The sequence below is a fragment of the Pseudophryne corroboree genome, chromosome 12 (genome assembly GCF_028390025.1).
Source record: "Pseudophryne corroboree isolate aPseCor3 chromosome 12, aPseCor3.hap2, whole genome shotgun sequence".
NCBI classification, from domain to species: Eukaryota; Metazoa; Chordata; class Amphibia; order Anura; family Myobatrachidae; genus Pseudophryne; species Pseudophryne corroboree.
This window is the reverse complement of record NC_086455.1, coordinates 1,245,766-1,263,220: the sequence shown is the minus strand read 5'-3', so window position 1 is coordinate 1,263,220 and position 17,455 is coordinate 1,245,766. Positions and strand designations below refer to the sequence as shown.

The following is a 17,455-nucleotide window of genomic DNA, read 5'->3' as shown; positions in this document are numbered from 1 at the left end:
CCAGCTTGTTCTTATTTTGCAGACACTGAGAAACATTCCCACCCTTACTCAAAGCAGAAGCTGGTCCAGTGCTTCAGTAGTCAGCAACTCCAGCAATTAACCTTATTCTACTCCATTTAGGTATTTATACACAGTTCACACAAAACTTACATGTGTTCCACCTTACCGACCGGCAAAGCAACATTACTGTATCATATCACCCACTAAGCACTTATTACTCCTGGAATTTACATGTACCAATATGTAATATCCTCACATGTCACACCACTGTTCTCCTAGAGTGTAAGCTTGCGAGCAGGGCCCTCCTACCTCTCGGAGGTGTGGTTTCATTACTGTATTCCCAACTGCACAGCACTGCAGAGTATGCCGGAGTTCTGGTCATCTAGTTATATAATAAGTGAGGAGCATCTTTCAGCACATTAATGAAGAATGTTCTACGGACAGATAAGACGTGTGGCACTTTCTGGGTACGATATGGCAGCGTGCACAGGGCTCGGCCCAGGTGCTGAGAATACCTGTAGGGCGCACACCTGCAGCGGTACAGATCTGTGTAAATGACAAATCGTGTTTAGAGGAAAGGAGATACTTCCAACAGGCCGAACCCCACCCCAGCCACCACAAGTTGGTGCTGGAGTATACTGGTCATAGATTATAGCGGAATCCCACCGTCTCCAGCTGTGGCCCTCTATGGGATCCGTAGCAGACAGGGCCCCTTGGTCAGAAAGTAATGCAGTGATATGTAAATGAGCGATGGCCACTGGCAGACCTTCCCAGAGTTCTAACAGAGCAGTCACTAACCTCGTATGTGAGAAGCACTTCCACAGAAAGATGGCTGTGTGCGGTGAACAACAGACTAGTTTTATATTACTTATGTGACGATCCAGAAAAACCAGTGTGCCCATCGCTATATGCTGAGGTCTGGTTTCACAGCGCAGATATGAAGCCATGGCCAACATGTGACCCCCACATCACGTCCCCTCCCGGGGCACGTGACGGAATAACTGCCCCCACACATAGCTCTACAAAGAGACGGCACTTTATTTGCATATGCATGGTGTGGAATGTAGGAGAAAGGGGGGCAGGGATCAGCTGCGTTTCTTGCTCTTCCCGACCACCTTCCCAGGGAGCACAGCGGAGACCACCGCCTGGTACAGCCCGGAGGAGATCTTGTTGACGTAGTACAGATCCACCAAGGAGAAGATGAAGCTGAGGAGACAAGCAGCGGAATCAGGAACTGCTGTATTACCCCACAATAACCGTACCCTCTGTCACGATATATACAGATACTGACCATGTGGTGACGCAGACTCTATGTACCAACCCCGAGGCAAAGAGAGCAAGCGACAGGCAGAAGAGGACTGCAACAAAGAGAGAGAGATCATTGTACTCATACCCCATATCCCCATCATCCAGAGTAACATGTCTCCGTATCCCCCATCATCCAGAGTAACATGTCTCCGTATCCCCAATCATCCAGAGTAACACGTCTCTGTATCCCCCCATCATCCAGTGTAACACGTCTCCTTATCCCTAATCATCCAGAGTAATACGTCTCCATATCCCCTACCCTCCATCATCCAGAGTAACATGTCTCCGTATCCTCCATCATCCAGAGCAACACGTCTCCTTATTCCCTATCCCCCATCATCCAGAGTAACACGTCTCCGTATCCCCTACCCTCCATCATCCAGAGTAACTCATCTCCATATCCCCCATTATCGAGTAACACGTCTCCTTATCCCCTATCATCCAGAGTAACACGTCTCCATATCCCCCATCATCCAGAGTAACACGTCTCCGTATCCCCCCCATCATCCAGAGTAACACGTCTCCTTATCCCCCATCATCCAGAGTAACACGTCTCCTTATCCCCCATCATCCAGAGCAACACGTCTCCATATCCCCCATCATCCAGAGCAACACGTCTCCATATCCCCAATCATCCAGAGCAACACGTCTCCTTATCCCCTATCCCCCATCATCCAGAGTAACACGTCTCCTTATCCCCCATCATCCAGAGTAACACGTCTCCTTATCCCCCATCATCCAGAGTAACACGTCTCCATATCCCCTACCCTCCATCATCCAGAGTAACACATCTCCATATCCCCCATTATCGAGTAACACGTCTCCTTATCCCCTATCATCCAGAGTAACACGTCTCCTTATCCCCCATCATCCAGAGTAACACGTCTCCTTATCCCCCATCATCCAGAGTAACACGTCTCCTTATCCCCCATCATCCAGAGTAACACGTCTCCTTATCCCCCATCATCCAGAGTAACACGTCTCCTTATCCCCCATCATCCAGAGTAACACGTCTCCGTATCCCCCCATCATCCAGAGTAACACGTCTCTTTATCCCCCATCATCCAGAGCAACACGTCTCCATATCCCCCATCATCCAGAGCAACACGTCTCCATATCCCCCATCATCCAGAGCAACACGTCTCCTTATCCCCTATCCCCCATCATCCAGAGTAACACATCTCCATATCCCCCATTATCGAGTAACACGTCTCCTTATCCCCTATCATCCAGAGTAACACGTCTCCTTATCCCCCATCATCCAGAGTAACACGTCTCTGTATCCCCCCATCATCCAGAGTAACACGTCTCCTTATCCCCCATCATCCAGAGTAACACGTCTCCATATCCCCCATCATCCAGAGCAACACGTCTCCTTATCCCCTATCCCCCATCATCCAGAGCAACACGTCTCCATATCCCCCATCATCCAGAGCAACACGTCTCCTTATCCCCTATCCCCCCATCATCCAGAGTAACACGTCTCCTTATCCCCCATCATCCAGAGTAACACGTCTCCATATCCCCTATCCTCCATCATCCAGAGTAACACATCTCCATATCCCCCATTATCGAGTAACACGTCTCCTTATCCCCTATCATCCAGAGTAACACGTCTCCTTATCCCCCATCATCCAGAGTAACACGTCTCCTTATCCCCCATCATCCAGAGTAACACGTCTCCTTATCCCCCATCATCCAGAGTAACACGTCTCCTTATCCCCCATCATCCAGAGTAACACGTCTCCTTATCCCCCATCATCCAGAGTAACACGTCTCCTTATCCCCCATCATCCAGAGTAACACGTCTCCGTATCCCCCCATCATCCAGAGTAACACGTCTCTTTATCCCCCATCATCCAGAGCAACACGTCTCCATATCCCCCATCATCCAGAGCAACACGTCTCCATATCCCCCATCATCCAGAGCAACACGTCTCCATATCCCCCATCATCCAGAGCAACACGTCTCCATATCCCCCATCATCCAGAGCAACACGTCTCCATATCCCCCATCATCCAGAGTAACACGTCTCCTTATCCCCCATCATCCAGAGTAACACGTCTCCTTATCCCCCATCATCCAGAGTAACACGTCTCCTTATCCCCCATCATCCAGAGTAACACGTCTCCTTATCCCCCATCATCCAGAGTAACACGTCTCCGTATCCCCCCATCATCCAGAGTAACACGTCTCTTTATCCCCCATCATCCAGAGCAACACGTCTCCATATCCCCCATCATCCAGAGCAACACGTCTCCATATCCCCCATCATCCAGAGCAACACGTCTCCATATCCCCCATCATCCAGAGCAACACGTCTCCATATCCCCCATCATCCAGAGCAACACGTCTCCATATCCCCCATCATCCAGAGTAACACGTCTCCTTATCCCCCATCATCCAGAGTAACACGTCTCCTTATCCCCCATCATCCAGAGTAACACGTCTCCTTATCCCCCATCATCCAGAGTAACACGTCTCCTTATCCCCCATCATCCAGAGTAACACGTCTCCGTATCCCCCCATCATCCAGAGTAACACGTCTCTTTATCCCCCATCATCCAGAGCAACACGTCTCCATATCCCCCATCATCCAGAGCAACACGTCTCCATATCCCCCATCATCCAGAGCAACACGTCTCCATATCCCCCATCATCCAGAGCAACACGTCTCCATATCCCCCATCATCCAGAGCAACACGTCTCCTTATCCCCTATCCCCCATCATCCAGAGTAACACATCTCCATATCCCCCATTATCGAGTAACACGTGTCCTTATCCCCTATCATCCAGAGTAACACGTCTCCTTATCCCCCATCATCTAGAGTAACACGTCTCCTTATCCCCCATCATCCAGAGTAACACGTCTCCTTATCCCCCATCATCCAGAGTAACACGTCTCCTTATCCCCCATCATCCAGAGTAACACGTCTCCGTATCCCCCCATCATCCAGAGTAACACGTCTCCTTATCCCCCATCATCCAGAGTAACACGTCTCAATATCCCCTACCCTCCATCATCCAGAGTAACACATCTCCTTATCCCCCATTATCGAGTAACACGTCTCCTTATCCCCTATCATCCAGAGTAACACATCTCCTTATCCCCCATCATCCAGAGTAACACGTCTCCTTATCCCCCATCATCCAGAGCAACACGTCTCCATATCCCCCATCATCCAGAGCAACACGTCTCCTAATTCCCCATTATCCAGAATAACATGCCTCCGTATTCCCCATCATCCAGAGTAACACGTCTCCTTATTCCCTATCCCCCATCATCCAGAGCAACACGTCTCCTTATCCCCTATCCCCCATCATCCAGAGTAACACGTCTCCATATCCCCCATTATCCAGAATAACATGCCTCCGTATTCCCCATCATCCAGAGCAACACGTCTCCTTATTCCCTATCCCCCATCATCCAGAGTAACAAGTCTCCTTATTCCCTATCCCCCATCATCCAGAGCAACACGTCTCCTTATCCCCTATCCCCCATCATCCAGAGCAACACATCTCCTTATCCCCTATCCCCCATCATCCAGAGTAACATGTCTCCTTATTCCCTATATCCCATCATCCAGAGCAACACGTCTCCTTATCCCCTATCCCCCATCATCCAGGACAACACGTCTCCTTATCCCCTATCATCCAGAGTAACTTGTCTCCTTATTCCCCATCATCCAGAGTAACAAGTCTCCTTATTCCCTATCCCCCATCATCCAGAGCAACACGTCTCCTTATCCCCTATCCCCCATCATCCAGAGCAACACATCTCCTTATCCCCTATCCCCCATCATCCAGAGTAACATGTCTCCTTATTCCCTATATCCCATCATCCAGAGCAACACGTCTCCTTATCCCCTATCCCCCATCATCCAGAGCAATACGTCTCCTTATCCCCTATCCCCCAGAGTAACACGTCTCCTTATCCCCCATCATCCAGAGTAACACGTCTCCTTATTCCCTATCATCCAGAGTAACACGTCTCCTTATTCCCCATCATCCAGAGTAACACGTCTCCTTATTCCCCATCATCCAGAGTAACACGTCTCCTTATTCCCCATCATCCAGAGTAACACGTCTCCTTATCCCCTATCATCCAGAGTAACACGTCTCCGTATCCCCTATCATCCAGAGTAACACGTCTCCTTATTCCCCATCATCCAGAGTAACACGTCTCCTTATCCCCTATCCCCCATCATCCAGAGCAATACGTCTCCTTATCCCCTATCCCCCATCATCCAGAGCAACACGTCTCCTTATCCCCTATCCCCCATCATCCAGAGTAACACGTCTCCTTATCCCCTATCCCCCATCATCCAGAGTAACACGTCTCCTTATCCCCTATCATCCAGAGTAACACGTCTCCGTATCCCCTATCATCCAGAGTAACACGTCTCCTTATTCCCCATCATCCAGAGTAACACGTCTCCTTATCCCCTATCCCCCATCATCCAGAGCAATACGTCTCCTTATCCCCTATCCCCCATCATCCAGAGCAACACGTCTCCTTATCCCCTATCCCCCATCATCCAGAGCAACACGTCTCCTTATCCCCTATCCCCCATCATCCAGAGTAACACGTCTCCTTATCCCCTATCATCCAGAGCAACACGTCTCCTTATCCCCTATGCCCCATCATCCAGAGCAACACGTCTCCTTATCCACTATCCCCCATCATCCAGAGTAACACGTCTCCGTATCCCCTATCATCCAGAGAAACACGTCTTTGTATCCCCCATCATCCAGAATAGCACGTCTCTGTATCCCCCCATCATCCAGTGTAATACGTCTCCGTATCCCCCATCATCCAGAATAGCACGTCTCCGTATCCCCTATCATCCAGAGAAACACGTCTCCGTATCCCCCATCATCCAGAATAACACGTCTCTGTATCCCCCACCATCCAGAGTAACACGTCTCTGTATCCCCTATCATCCAGAAAAACATGTCTCCGTATCCCCCATCATCCAGAGTAATACGTCTCTGTATCCCCCATCATCCAGAGTAACACGTCTCTGTATCCGAAGTAAGAAGAAACAATTTGTGTTCCCTAATGCACACTGAGTGAGAAATAATAATACTACATAATAGTCAGATAATACGGAGATCTTAGTTGCGTATATCTGCAGATATAGGGTTAAGCCCCCAGGCCGTTCGGCAAGGCGTCTCCGTCACGGGGGGTCCCTAACACTAGGTATGGGTCCGGGGTGCAGGACCCCATCACGTCGGCACAGGTCGGCTACCCCAGGTCAGCACACAAGTGAAAGTTAATATGGGTTAATAAGAAGCACATAAGTGATATGTAAGTGAAGTGCGATTAAAAGAATACAAACATATATACAAAGTGATAGGGAAAAGCATAAGTGTTAATAAAGTGTTAGGGTGTGCCGACCTGAAGCGGCCCAGCCATACCGACACAGGGGCCCCGGCACCCCATAAATAATTACATATATGTCTGGGTCTGAATGCCCAGTGTAAGGCCACATGATAATGGCTCCTACAAAATCTGAGAGCCAGCTTACCTGGTGATACCCCTGACTTCTCCAATGGCACTCTGGAGTCAGCAATCCCTCCTAATGCTGACCCATCCATGCCTCTCTAAATACAATGCACAAAATGGAAAGCTGCTCAATCAGATGTAATATCACTCAGGTGCTAAAAGGGAGGGGTAATTCTGTGTAAGAAAAAACAATGTGTTCCCTAATGCACACTGAGTGAAAAATAATAATACTACATAATAGTCAGATAATACGGAGATCTTAGTTGCGTATATCCTGCACCTCGGACCCATACCTAGTATTAGGGACCCCCAGTGATGGAGATGCCTTGCCGAACGGCCTGGGGGCTTAACCCTATTTTCGCAGATATACGCAACTAAGATCTCCGTATTATCTGACTATTATGTAGTATTATTATTTCTCACTCGGTGTGCATTAGGGAACACAAATTGTTTTTTCTTACACAGAATTACCCCTCCCTTTTAGAACCTGAGTGACATCACAATCTGATTGAGCAGCTTTCCATTTTGTGCAACGTCTCTGTATCCCCCATCATCCAGAGTAACTCGTCTGTGTATCCCCTATCATCCAAAATAACATGTCTCCGTATCCCACACCCCCATCATCCACAGTAACACGTCTCTGTATCCCCATCATCCAGAGTAACTCGTCTGTGTATCCCCCATCATCCAGAATAACATGTCTCCGTATCCCACACCCCCATCATCCAGAGTAACACGTCTCTGTATCCCCCATCATCCAGAGTAACTCGTCTGTGTATCCCCCATCATCCAGAGTAACACGTCTCTGTATCCCCATCATCCAGAGTAACTCGTCTGTGTATCCCCCATCATCCAGAGTAACACGTCTCTGTATCCCCATCATCCAGAATAACTCGTCTGTGTATCCCCTATCATCCAGAATAACATGTCTCCGTATCCCACACCCCCATCATCCAGAGTAACACGTCTCTGTATCCCCATCATCCAGAGTAACTCGTCTGTGTATCCCCCATCATCCAGAATAACATGTCTCCGTATCACACACCCCCATCATCCAGAGTAACACGTCTCTGTATCCCCATCATCCAGAGTAACTCGTCTGTGTATCCGCTATCATCCAGAATAACTCGTCTGTGTATCCCCTATCATCCAGAATAACATGTCTCCGTATCCCACACCCCCATCATCCAGAGTAACACGTCTCTGTATCCCCCATCATCCAGAGTAACTCGTCTGTGTATCCCATCATCCAGAATAACATGTCTCCGTATCCCACACCCCCATCATCCAGAGTAACACGTCTCTGTATCCCCATCATCCAGAGTAACTCGTCTGTGTATCCCCCATCATCCAGAATAACATGTCTCCGTATCCCACACCCCCATCATCCAGAGTAACACGTCTCTGTATCCCACACCCCCATCATCCAGAGTAACACGTCTCTGTATCCCCATCATCCAGAGTAACTCGTCTGTGTATCCCCTATCATCCAGAATAACATGTCTCCGTATCCCACACCCCCATCATCCAGAGTAACACGTCTCTGTATCCCCCATCATCCAGAGTAACTCGTCTGTGTATCCCCTATCATCCAGAATAACATGTCTCCGTATCCCACACCCCCATCATCCAGAGTAACACGTCTCTGTATCCCCCATCATCCAGAGTAACTCGTCTGTGTATCCGCTATCATCCAGAATAACTCGTCTGTGTATCCCCTATCATCCAGAATAACATGTCTCCGTATCCCACACCCCCATCATCCAGAGTAACACGTCTCTGTATCCCCATCATCCAGAGTAACTCGTCTGTGTATCCCCTATCATCCAGAACAACATGTCTCCGTATCCCACACCCCCATCATCCAGAGTAACACGTCTCTGTATCCCCCATCATCCAGAGTAACTCGTCTGTGTATCCCCTATCATCCAGAATAACATGTCTCCGTATCACACACCCCCATCATCCAGAGTAACACGTCTCTGTATCCCCATCATCCAGAGTAACTCGTCTGTGTATCCCCTATCATCCAGAATAACATGTCTCCGTATCCCACACACCCATCATCCAGAGTAACACGTCTCTGTATCCCCCATCATCCAGAGTAACTCGTCTGTGTATCCCCTATCATCCAGAATAACATGTCTCCGTATCCCACAGCCCCATCATCCAGAGTAACATGTCTCTGTATCCAACACCCCCCCATCATCCAGAGTAATGCCTCTCTGTATTCCACAACCCATACATGCCAGACTAGAAGGAGATCAGTGAACCCCCACAGTGCCAGTCAGATAATGAAGAGCCCCTGTCCTTACACTTTGCTGATCCCCTAACTCTGACAATGCCAGTCTCCACCCCAGAAGTCAGACCACCGACGCACCCTCCAATGTCAACTCATATGACCACCTCAGCACAGAAAACCGCTTTCCTGAGCCCACCACGCAGACGAAACCACAGCTGACGCCTTTACCTCACTCCCACGCAGATCGCGGATGGATGCAGGTCTACTCACCCTCGGGGAACACCTTGGCCTGGAAGCCCTTACCAAACACAATGTTCTCCAGGTTGTTCACGGCCTGAGGTCACAGCTAAGGAAACGCGTACTGGACTGAGAGCGTGGTAGCGTCATCTCCGTTCTGCGTATTGCCATACAGGATCAGTCGTGGACAGGGAGTGCTGGTCCTTGTAATGCCTGCTTATTGGAGGCTTCAGGGAAGCCCCTGGTAAGAGTACACAACAGTATATCAGACAGCCTGGCTTATGAGCGCTGTGCCGGGGGGACCAGTCTCTCTCACACTACGTCCCTCCTACAGCACCCATGATGGCGGTCACAGCGTCACATCAGATAAAGGATACGGTGACAGAGAATAAGAAGATGCCGGATCCCAGGAGACCGCCCAGGATGGTCAGCCACTCGGAGGAAGCCAGGTGCTTGCTGTACATCTGCATCCCAGCAAAGAGCAGGAGAGACACCAGGGAGGAGAGCGCCAGGGAGATCTTAGTGCTGACCGCTGCGGGGGAGAGGCACAGCGCCAATCACTACTAATCAATACCCCCCCACACACACACACTCCACGTCTCCCTACCAGGGTACATACATACTCACACTCCACGTCTCCTTACCAGGGTACATACATACTCACACTCCACATATCACCACCCGAGTACATACATACTCACACTCCACGTCTCCCTACCAGAGTACATACATACTCACACTCCACGTCTCCTTACCAGGGTACATACATACTCACACTCCACATATCACCACCCGGGTACATACATACTCACACTCCACGTCTCCCTACCAGAGTACATACATACTGAGACTCCACGTCTCCCTACCAGGGTACATACAAACTCACACTCCACATATCACTACCCGGGTACATACATACTCACACTCCACATATCACCACCCGGGTACATACATACTCACACTCCACGTCTCCCTACCAGGGTACATACATACTCAAACTCCACATATCACCACCCGGGTACATACATACTCACACTCCACGTCTCCCTACCAGGGTACATACATACTCACACTCCACGTCTCCCTACCCGGATACATACATACTGACACTCCACGTCTCCCTACCAGGGTACATACATACTCACACTCCACATATCACAACCCCGGTACATACATACTCACATTCCACATATCACTACCCGGGTACATACATACTCACACTCCACGTCTCCCTACCAGGGTACATACATACTCACACTCCACATATCCTTACCCGGGTACATATACTCACACTCCACGTATCACTACCCGGGTACATATATATTCACACCCCACGTATCACCATCCGGGTACATATATACTCACACCCCACGTATAACCACCCGGGTACATATATACTCACACCCCACGTATCACCACCCGGGTACATATATACTCACACCCCACGTATCACCACCCGGGTACATACATACTCACAATCCACGTCCCCCTACCAGGGTACATACATACTCTCACTCCACATATCACTACCCGGGTACATATACTCACACCCCATGTATCCTTACCCGGGTACATATACTCACACCCCACATATCACTACCCGAATACACATATACTCACACCCCACGTATCACTACCCGGGTATATATATATATATATATATATATATATATATATATATATATATACACACACACACACACACACGACATATCACTACCCGGGTACATATATACTCACATTCGACATACCACTACCCGGGTACATATACACTCACATTCGACATATCACTACCAGGGTACATATACACTCACATTCGACATATCACTACCCGGGTACATATATACTCACATTCGACATATCACTACCCGGGTACATATATACTCACATTCGACATATCACTACCCGGGTACATATATACTCACATTCGACATATCACTACCCGGGTACATATATACTCACATTCGACATATCACTACCCGGGTACATATATACTCACACCCCTCGTATCACTACCCGGGGACATATATACGCACACTCCACATATCACTACCCGGGTACATACCCCCACACACACTCCACGTATCACTACCCGGGTACATACCCCCACACACTCCACGTATCACTACCCGGGTACATACCCCCACACACTCCACGTATCACTACCCGGGTACATACCCCCACACACTCCACGTATCACTACCCGGGTACATACCCCCACACACTCCACGTATCACTACCCGAGTACATGCCCCCACACACTCCACATATCACTACCCGGGTACATACCCCCACACACTCCACGTATCACTACCCGGGTACATACCCCCACACACTCCACGTATCACTACCCGGGTACATAACCCCACACACTCCACGTATCACTACCCGGGTACATACCCCCACGTATCACTACCCGGGTACATATATACTCACACCCCACGCAGTACTACCCGGGTACATACCCACACACACACACACACACACACACACACACACTCCACATATCTCTACCCGGGTAAATACACACTCATCACTACCCGGGTACATACCTGCTCACACGCCATGTATCACTACTCGGGTACATACCCGCTCACACGCCACATATCACTACCCGGGTACATACCCGCTCACACGTCATGTATTACTACCCTTACCCGGGTACATACATACCCACTCTCCACGTATCACTACCCGGATACATACCCGCTCACACTCCACGTATCACTACCCGGGTACATACCCGCTCACACTCCACGTATCACTACCCGGGTAAATACCCGCTCACACGCCACGTATCACTACCCGGGTACATACACACACTACACGTATCACTACCCGGGTAAATACCTGCTCACACGCCACGTATCACTACCCGGGTAAATACCTGCTCACACGCCACGTATCACTACCCGGGTACATACACACACTACACGTATCACTACCCGGGTAAATACCTGCTCACACGCCACGTATCACTACCCAGGTACATACACACACTACACGTATCACTACCCGGGTACATACCTGCTCACACGCCACGTATCACTACTCGGGTACATACACACACTACATGTATCACTACCCGGGTACATACCTGCTCACACGCCACGTATCACTACCCGGGTACATACCCGCTCACAAGCCACGTATCTCTACCCGGGTACATACCTGCTCACACGCCACACATCACTACCTGGGTACATACCTGCTCACACGCCATGTTTATATATAGTCAGTGAGTGTACACAGTATACACGCACAATATATATATATATATATAAAGCAAATTCAGGCGGCACTCCACGGATTTTCAAAACAAAATGAGACAGCTACACAGGCTTGATTGTCAACGTTTCAGGTGTGATTAAACAGCACCTGAAACGTTGACAATCAAGCCTGTGTAGCTGTCTCATTTTGTTTTGAAAATCCGTGGAGTGCCGCCTGAATTTGCTTTTTGTATCTGCTCTGCTTGGACCGTGGGAGGGCACCCAGGTATTTAAATAAGCTGTTTGGAGTGACGGTCATACTGGAAATATATATATATATATATATATATATATATATATATATATATATATATACACATACACACACACACATACATACATACATACACACACATACATACATATATACACACAGTGTATATACATACAGTATATCAGTGAGAGTGTATGATATATATATATATATATATATATATATATATATGAGTCAGTGACAGTGTATATACAATGTGCGAGTGTACAGTATAATAAATGTATATATATATTTATATTATACTGTACACTCGCACATTGTATATACACTGTCACTGACTCTATCTATCTATCTATATATATATAGCTACCAGTGTCTTTTCTTGAAAAAATTTAATTTGTGCGAGTCCGGAGTGCCAAGCTATATTGCAAATAGAGAGAGAGAGACAGTGAGGGTGTACAGTGTGTCTATACATATATACACACACACACACACACACAACTAGTCAGTGAGGGTGTATACATTATATATACAGGCAGTGAGAGTGTATACAGTATATATACACAAGCAGTGAGGGTGTTTACAGTATATATACAGGCAGTGTGTATACAGTATATGTAGTCAGTGATAGTGTATATACATAGAGTACACAGGCAGTGAGGGTGTATATAGTATATACAGTATAGTAAGTGAAGGTGTATATACATAGAGTATATAGTCGGTGAGGGTGTATATGCAGTATATATAATTAGTGAGAGTGTATATACAGTATACAGGCAGTGAGGGTGTATATATATATATATATATATATATACACACACAAAGAGTATACAGGCAGTGAGGGTGTATATACAGTATATAGTCAGTGAGGATGTATATACATAGAGTATACAGGCAGTGAGGGAGTATTTACAGTATATATACAGTCAGTGAGGGTGTATATAGTATATACAGGCAGTGAGGGTGTATACATAGAGTAGGACACGTCAGCAGTCTCCCTCTCTCCCTCCTCCCCAGCTCTGCCCCTCTCCCCCTCACATCCCCGGTCACTCTCTCAGCTCATTCTCTCCCCGCCCCGGGTGTGACTGGAGAGAAGACTCCTGTATGCCGGTCACGGCTCTCACCCATCGCCTCCTTCCTGTCAGGAACCGGCTGCTGCTGCTGCTTCCACCTGGCGCTGTACGGAGCCGGGAGGAGGAGGAGCGCCACCTGACGGGGGGAGGAGTCACCGCTGTACAGAGCCGAGAGGAGGAGGAGCGCCACCTGGCGGGGGGGAGGAGTCACCTGTGTACAGAGCCGGGAGGAGGAGCGCCACCTGGCGTGGGGGAGGAGTCACCGCAGTATAGAGCCGGGAGGAGGAGGAGCGCCACCTGGCGGCGGGAGGAGGAGGAGCAGCATAGAATATGGCGGGAGATCAGCGCTGGGCCCCTGTATTATCCATATACTGTGACGTCACATCCTATTATATCCTTATTTCTCTAACGTCCTAAGTGGATGCTGGGGACTCCGTAAGGACCATGGGGAATAGCGGCTCCGCAGGAGACTGGGCACATCTAAAGAAAGCTTTAGGACTATCTGGTGTGCACTGGCTCCTCCCCCTATGACCCTCCTCCAAGCCTCAGTTAGATTTCTGTGCCCGAACGAGAAGGGTGCACACTAGGGGCTCTCCTGAGCTCTTTGTGAAAGTTTTAGTTTAGGTTTATTATTTTCAGTGAGACCTGCTGGCAACAGGATCACTGCATCGAGGGACTAAGGGGAGAAGAAGCGAACTCACCTGCGTGCAGAGTGGATTGGGCTTCTTAGGCTACTGGACATTAGCTCCAGAGGGACGATCACAGGCCCAGCCATGGATGGGTCCCGGAGCCGCGCCGCCGGCCCCCTTACAGAGCCAGAAGACAGAAGAGGTCCGGAAAATCGGCGGCAGAAGACATCCTGTCTTCAACAAGGTAGCGCACAGCACTGCAGCTGTGCGCCATTGCTCTCAGCACACTTCACACTCCGATCACTGAGGGTGCAGGGCGCTGGGGGGGAGCGCCCTGAGACGCAATAATAAACACCTTGGATGGCAAAAAAAAAAAAAAAAAATGCATCACATATAGCTCCTGGGCTATATGGATGAATTTAACCCCTGCCAGAATACACAGAAAAACGGGAGATAAGGCCGCCGAGAAGGGGGCGGAGCCTATCTCCTCAGCACACTGGCGCCATTTTCCCTCACAGCTCCGTTGGAGGGAAGCTCCCTGGCTCTCCCCTGCAGTCACTACACTACAGAAAGGGTTAAAAAAGAGAGGGGGGCACAAATTAGGCGCAGTATTAACTATACAGCAGCTATAAGGGGAAAAACACTTATATAAGGTTATCCCTGTATATATATAGCGCTCTGGTGTGTGCTGGCAAACTCTCCCTCTGTCTCCCCAAAGGGCTAGTGGGGTCCTGTCCTCTATCAGAGCATTCCCTGTGTGTGTGCTGTGTGTCGGTACGTTTGTGTCGACATGTATGAGGAGAAAAATGATGTGGAGACGGAGCAGATTGCCTGTAATAGTGATGTCACCCCCTAGGGGGTCGACACCTGAGTGGATGAACTGTTGGAAGGAATTACGTGACAGTGTCAGCTCTGTATAAAAGACAGTGGTTGACATGAGACAGCCGGCTACTCAGCTTGGGCCTGTCCAGACGTCTCATAGGCCGTCAGGGGCTCTAAAGCGCCCGTTACCTCAGATGGCAGATATAGACGCCGACACGGATACTGACTCCAGTGTCGACGGTGAAGAGACAAATGTGACTTCCAGTAGGGCCACACGTTACATGATTGAGGCAATGAAAAATGTTTTACACATTTCTGATAATACGAGTACCACCAAAAAGGGGTATTATGTTCGGTGAGGAAAAACTACCTGTAGTTTTCCTGAATCTGAGAAATTAAATGAGGTGTGTGATGATGCGTGGGTTTCCCCCGATAACAACTGATAATTTCTAAAATGTTATTGGCATTATATCCTTTCCCGCCAGAGGTTAGGGTGCGTTGGGAAACACCCCCTAGGGTGGATAAAGCGCTCACACGCTTGTAAGGGCTCTATCCTCTCCTGAGATGGCCGCCCTTAAGGATCCTGCTGATAGAAAGCAGGAGGGTATCCTAAAATGTATTTACACACATACTGGTGTTATACTGCGACCAGCAATCGCCTCAGCCTGGATGTGCAGTGCTGGGTTGGCGTGGTCGGATTCCCTGACTGAAAATATTGATACCCTAGATAGGGACAGTATATTATTGCCTATAGAGCATTTAAAAGATGCATTTCTATATATGCGTGATGCACAGCGGAATATTTGCCGACTGGCATCAAGTCTAAGTGCGTTGTCCATTTCTGCCAGTAGAGGGTTATGGACACGACAGTGGTCAGGTGATGCGGATTCCAAACGGCATTTGGAAGTATTGCCTTATTAAGGGGAGGAGTTATTTGGGGTCGGTCTTTCAGACCTGGTGGCCACGGCAACAGCTGTGAAATCCACGTATGTACCCCAGGTCGCCTCTCAACATGAGAAGACGCCGTATTATCAGGCGCAGTCTTTTCGCGGATAAGCGGGCAAAAGGTTCCTCATTTCTGCCCCGTGACAGAGGGAGAGGAAAAAGGCTGCAGAAATCAGCCAGTTCCCAGGAACAGAAACCCTCTCCCGCCTCTGCCAAGCCCTCAGTATACGCTGGGGCTTTACAAGCAGAATCAGGCACGGTGGGGGGCCTGTCTCAATGAATTTCAGCGCGCAGTGGGCTCACTCGCAAGTAGACCCCTGGATCCTTCAGGTGATATCTCAGGGGTACAAATTAGAATTCGAGACGTCTCCCCCTCGCTGTTTCCTAAAGTCGGCTTTACCGATGTCTCCTTCTGACAGGGAGACAGTTTTGGAAGCCATTCACAAGCTGTATTCCCAGCAGGTGATAATCAAGATACCCCTCCTGCAACAGGGAACGGGGTATTATTCCACACTGTTGTGGTACCGAAGCCGGACGGCTCGGTGAGACCGATTCTAAATCTAAAATCTTTGAACACTTACATACAGAGGTTCAAATTCAAGATTGAGTCACTCAGAGCAGTGATTGCGGACCTGGAAGAAGGGGACTACATGATGTCTCGGGACATCAAGGATGCTTACCTTCATGTCAAAATTTACCCTTCTCACCAAGGGTACCTCAGGTTTATGGTACAGAACTGTCACTATCAGTTTCAGACGCTGCCGTATGGATGGTCCACGGCACCCCGGGTCTTTACCAAGGTAATGGCCGAAATGATGATATTCCTTCAAAGGAAGGGAATTTTAGTTATCCCTTACTTGGACAATTCCCTGATAAGGGTAAGATCCAGGGAACAGTTGGAGGTCGGTGTAGCACTATCTCAGGTAGTGTTGCTGCAGCACGGTTGGATTCTCAATATTCCAAAATCGCAGCTGGTTCCGACGACTTGTCTTCTGTTCCTAGGGATGATCCTGGACACAGTCCAGAAAAAGGTGTTTCTTCCGGAGGAGAAAGCCAGGGAGTTATCCGAGCTAGTCAGGAACCTCCTAAAACCGAGCCAAGTCTCAGTGCATCAATGCACAAGGGTTCTGGGTAAAATGGTGGCTTCCTACGAAGCAATCCCATTCGGCAGATTCCACGCAAGAACTTTCCAGTGGGACCTGCTG

The 17,455-nt window shown here is 48.9% G+C and overlaps 1 protein-coding gene across 1 annotated transcript; it reads right to left on the bottom strand.

The window, feature by feature from the left end:
• Nucleotides 1-1,018: 1,018 nt before the first annotated feature.
• KRTCAP2 (keratinocyte associated protein 2) lies at nucleotides 1,019-14,017 on the bottom strand. The gene is made up of 5 exons (XM_063946627.1): nucleotides 13,906-14,017; nucleotides 9,676-9,830; nucleotides 9,332-9,395; nucleotides 1,292-1,358; nucleotides 1,019-1,206 (listed from the first exon to the last, which is right to left on the bottom strand). Exons 1-5 carry the CDS (start codon nucleotides 13,907-13,909, stop codon nucleotides 1,086-1,088), a joined length of 411 nt encoding a protein of 136 aa, XP_063802697.1. The 5' UTR covers nucleotides 13,910-14,017; the 3' UTR covers nucleotides 1,019-1,085.
• Nucleotides 14,018-17,455: the final 3,438 nt, after the last annotated feature.

Bases quoted from the DNA above. Each gene is read 5' to 3' on its own strand.
- KRTCAP2 (XM_063946627.1), bottom strand. The intron at 1,359-9,331 runs GTGAGTAGACCT...TCTTTGTTGCAG, and splicing joins GGCCAAGGTGTTCCCCGAGG to TCCTCTTCTGCCTGTCGCTT. The intron at 1,207-1,291 runs GTCAGTATCTGT...TTGTCTCCTCAG, and splicing joins AGAGTCTGCGTCACCACATG to CTTCATCTTCTCCTTGGTGG.